A 3494-nucleotide genomic window follows, 5' to 3' on the forward strand; every position below is an offset into this window, starting at 1 on the left:
AAAAAAAAAAAAAAACAAAACAAACCGCAGTGATTTATGGTGCAAATGGCAACAATAGCAAACAATTAGCTCACATTCAACGCACGAGACTATCAACAACCAATCAGAAAAACAAACGGGAAAGAACAGCCCGTAGTAAATACCAACAGGGCGAGGGAGTAATCAACGCACGAGACAAGCAACGAGTCGTTTTTCAAGTGAGAAAAAAGACGGATGGAGATCGGGAGTATACCAGTAATGACAATAGAGTAGAAAGTCGCGGGAGCTGCGATACCACGATTGGGATGAAGACGGCGGCGGAACTGATCTGCGGGAGAAGGAGATGAAGACGGTGTGGGTTTAGGGTTCCTCTTTCTTTTATTTTATTTATTTTCTATTTTATTTATTTATATAGTGGGCTGAGTTTGATTGGGCTTTATGATTGGACACAATTTTCACATAGTGGGCTGGGTTGTATTGGGCTTTACGATTGGACACAATTTTCACATAGTGGGCTGGGTTGTATTGGGCTTTACGATTGGACACAATTTTCACATAGTGGGCTGGGTTGTATTGGGCTTTATGATTGGACACAATTTCACATAGTGGGCTGGGTTTGATTGGGCTTTATGATTGGACACAATTTTCACATAGTGGGCTGGGTTGTATTGGGCTTTACGATTGGACACAATTTTCACATAGTGGGCTGGATTGTATTGGGCTTTACGATTGGACACAATTTTCACATAGTGGGCTGGGTTGTATTGGGCTTTATGATTGGACACAATTTTCCATATAGTGGGCTGGGTTTTATTGGGCTGATGATTGGTCGCAATTTATATTGGGCATCCTCTTGTACCCTGGTTTCGTGGTGGGACCCACATTGTGACCCGAGATGCTATATAAATATCGCCGTCCTTTGTACGCTATGACACAATTAAACTCCGTCGTTTATTATTTATTTATTTGTTTGTTTGTTTTTGTATTTAAATAAATAAAAGGAGCAAAAAAGAATTAAAAAATAAACAAAAGGAGAGAGAAGAAGAAGAGAGAGAAAGAGCTTCGTCCGGTCCTGACGAACCATCTTGCCAAAATCAGAATTCTTACTCTCTTGTCTTCCTTTCTCAAACCCTAAAACGGACAAATTTCAATTCCAGTTTGCTCCCGGAGGCCGGCTACCTGCCACCGTGTTCCACCACCACCGTCGCCGCCGCCGCCACACACTTCTACTCAAACCACTCGATTGTTTCCTCGACCCCGAAATTCATCGTCGGCTGCGTTTGCCCCCTAAAATTTGGAGATTTTGTTGGGTTTCTGTTGACTTTGGAGGTGATGGTCCTAAAGCTAATTCACCCGCCGTCATCGTCCTTCTGAGTTCATTCCAGGTGATGCATAGTTCTTTAACTTTGTTGATTTTTGTTAGCTTACTCTAAATTTTGCTTCTTAATTATGCTGGGATTATCTGGGTTTTTATTTTATTTTATTTACTTAGTATTGTTGTTTTCAATAATATGTTCATCCATTGAGGTTGAAAGACGGATTTTTAAGCATTTTGAAGCCGTGTAGCGTGAAGTGCATGGATCTTATTTTTCTAATTTTTGTTGCTGTATGATTCGGAGCATTTCTTGTGACTTAAAATTGAATTTCATGTTATGTCTTGAATTTGAGAGATGGGTTCGATTGATTTTTTTGTTGTTGCTGGAGTATTGATAAGCTGCATGTAAAATCCTATCCAGTTATCATTTCTATGAAGCTGCTGAAGTAGATTATAATTTTTCGCAGGAATTTTTTGCAAGTTGTTTCCCCTCATCATGTATCATGCTAAGAAATTTTCAACTGCGAGCTTAGTTCCACATAAATCTCAAGGTGCCGAACAAAGTGCAAGTGTTGCGGTTCTTGGTGGATCTACAGCCAAAAGTCCAATGCCACCTGGGGGAGGTGGAAAACAACGGCTGCGATGGACATCTGATCTTCACGACCGTTTTGTGGATGCCATCACACAACTTGGTGGACCAGATAGTGGGTATTTTCTTTTTAGTAATGTTTTTGTGCATTTTCTTTCATCTTAATTTTCAGGATTAGAAAAGGGGAAAATATTGAATGAAGCCATGCAACAATTTCTTCTCCGTACTAGCTTGATTAAATGTGGTTCTATGCACATTTGTAGGCTAGATGTTTCTATTTGATGAGTTCAAGGGGGTTTGAAATGAAGTAGTGTAGTAGAAGAGTTTACAAGGCACAACTCGGAAGTTGATATACGTATAGTCTTGAGTATTAAATGTGGTTCTATGGTCCTATGTTGAGGGGCTTGAGGTGTGCGCAAATTGGGTCCGGAGACTTGCCAGATGCCTTTATTTTTATGTTGCAAAGCCAAAAGAAACCATGAATTAGGGGAAAAAAGGAGTGCATGCTTACATTCTTGTGTTACCAAGATCCCTAGGGGATTGAAAAGCATTCTTCTAGGTCATTTATTATTGTAAATGCTATCAGTATTACTTTGGTAAGAAACAACTCCCCCTATATGTAATAATGCTTCACTAGTACCGAGCTTATGAAAAGCTATCGTATGGTATCAACAAGGAAGGAAACTAGCTACAAAATATAGGTTTCTGTAAGAGGAGAGTAATCTTGGCGTTGATGAAGCATTGTTTGAATTGGAATATGTTTATGAGATAACTTTTAACTTTTACTTTTCTGGCCTTGTACACATCATGAATGTTATCTTTTTTTATGTCATCTCAATCCTTCTGGCAATATTGCAAAGCCATCCTTACATCTTGTTAGGAGAAAACTAGCTTTGAAGTAGGATATAGAGTAAATGTATCCATGTCGAAAAGTGAACTTTATCGACCACCACAACCAGTTCGCAGAAAAGTAATGATATTTGAATGATAAAATATAACTTATATTCTTAAATGTATAAAAGAAGATTTTTAGCTTTTCTTTTCTTACAATATAACTGAACAAAAAGGAAGAAATTCGTTGAGAAAATGAAATCAGGAAGAAAAGCTCCAGTCCAAAAGAAATTACTGAACTGAGAGTAGTTATACTGCAATAAAAAAGAAGTCCTAAGCTTGCACCTAGTGGAAACCACAAAAAGTATTCCATCCAACAAAAATGAACTTTTTTTTTCTTTTTTGATTTTTCTTTTCTGTTACTTTCACTCTGAAAAGTCCCTTAGAGTGTGCTTCTAGTATTCGACGAAAGAGACCTTTCTTTGTCTTTAAGGGCTGTTCATCAAAGAAGAAATAAAGAAGGCTTGATGTATCCTTATAAATTGGGGTCATCCATCCAAAAGAATTGGTTAGGTTGAGCCCAAAATGGGACAAAAGGGTGATTATAAAAGGAGAGAACCAGAGAGGAGAGAAAGGAAGGGTGGAATGTAAGCTGTTTGCATAAAAGTAATATAGTACTTTCACGTTAAATTATCAACCTATCTATACTTCATGGTATATCTAGGAGTCGAGTCTACCAATGGTGATTTTTTTTTTTTTGGGGGGGGGGGGGAAATACCC

At 38.3% G+C, this 3494-nt stretch overlaps 2 protein-coding genes across 4 annotated transcripts in view; one reads left to right on the forward strand and one right to left on the reverse strand.

Annotated features, from left to right (window-relative positions):
• Positions 1–368, reverse strand: part of LOC111470044 (60S ribosomal protein L7-1-like) — a 2351-nt gene extending 1983 nt beyond the window's left edge. Inside the window, exon 1 of the mRNA XM_023115506.1 lies at positions 233–368. The gene's annotated coding sequence lies outside the window, so the exon portion shown is untranslated. The remainder of the gene's footprint in view (positions 1–232) is intronic.
• Positions 369–989: 621 nt separating this feature from the next.
• The window catches only part of LOC111470045 (14 kDa zinc-binding protein-like), an 8182-nt gene continuing 5677 nt past the window's right edge, over positions 990–3494 (forward strand). The window contains exons 1-2 of one of the 3 annotated variants that reach the window (XM_023115507.1): positions 990–1364; positions 1762–1998. In XM_023115507.1, coding sequence (XP_022971275.1) covers positions 1791–1998 — 208 coding nt within the window. In that variant the 5' untranslated portion in view covers positions 990–1364; positions 1762–1790. Of the gene's footprint in view, positions 1365–1761; positions 2003–3494 lie in introns of those variants that run through there. The other 2 variants (XM_023115508.1, XM_023115509.1) reach the window with 2 other exon arrangements.

Source organism: Cucurbita maxima, unplaced genomic scaffold (genome assembly GCF_002738345.1).
Source record: "Cucurbita maxima cultivar Rimu unplaced genomic scaffold, Cmax_1.0 Cma_Scf00043, whole genome shotgun sequence".
Lineage (NCBI taxonomy): Eukaryota > Viridiplantae > Streptophyta > Magnoliopsida > Cucurbitales > Cucurbitaceae > Cucurbita > Cucurbita maxima.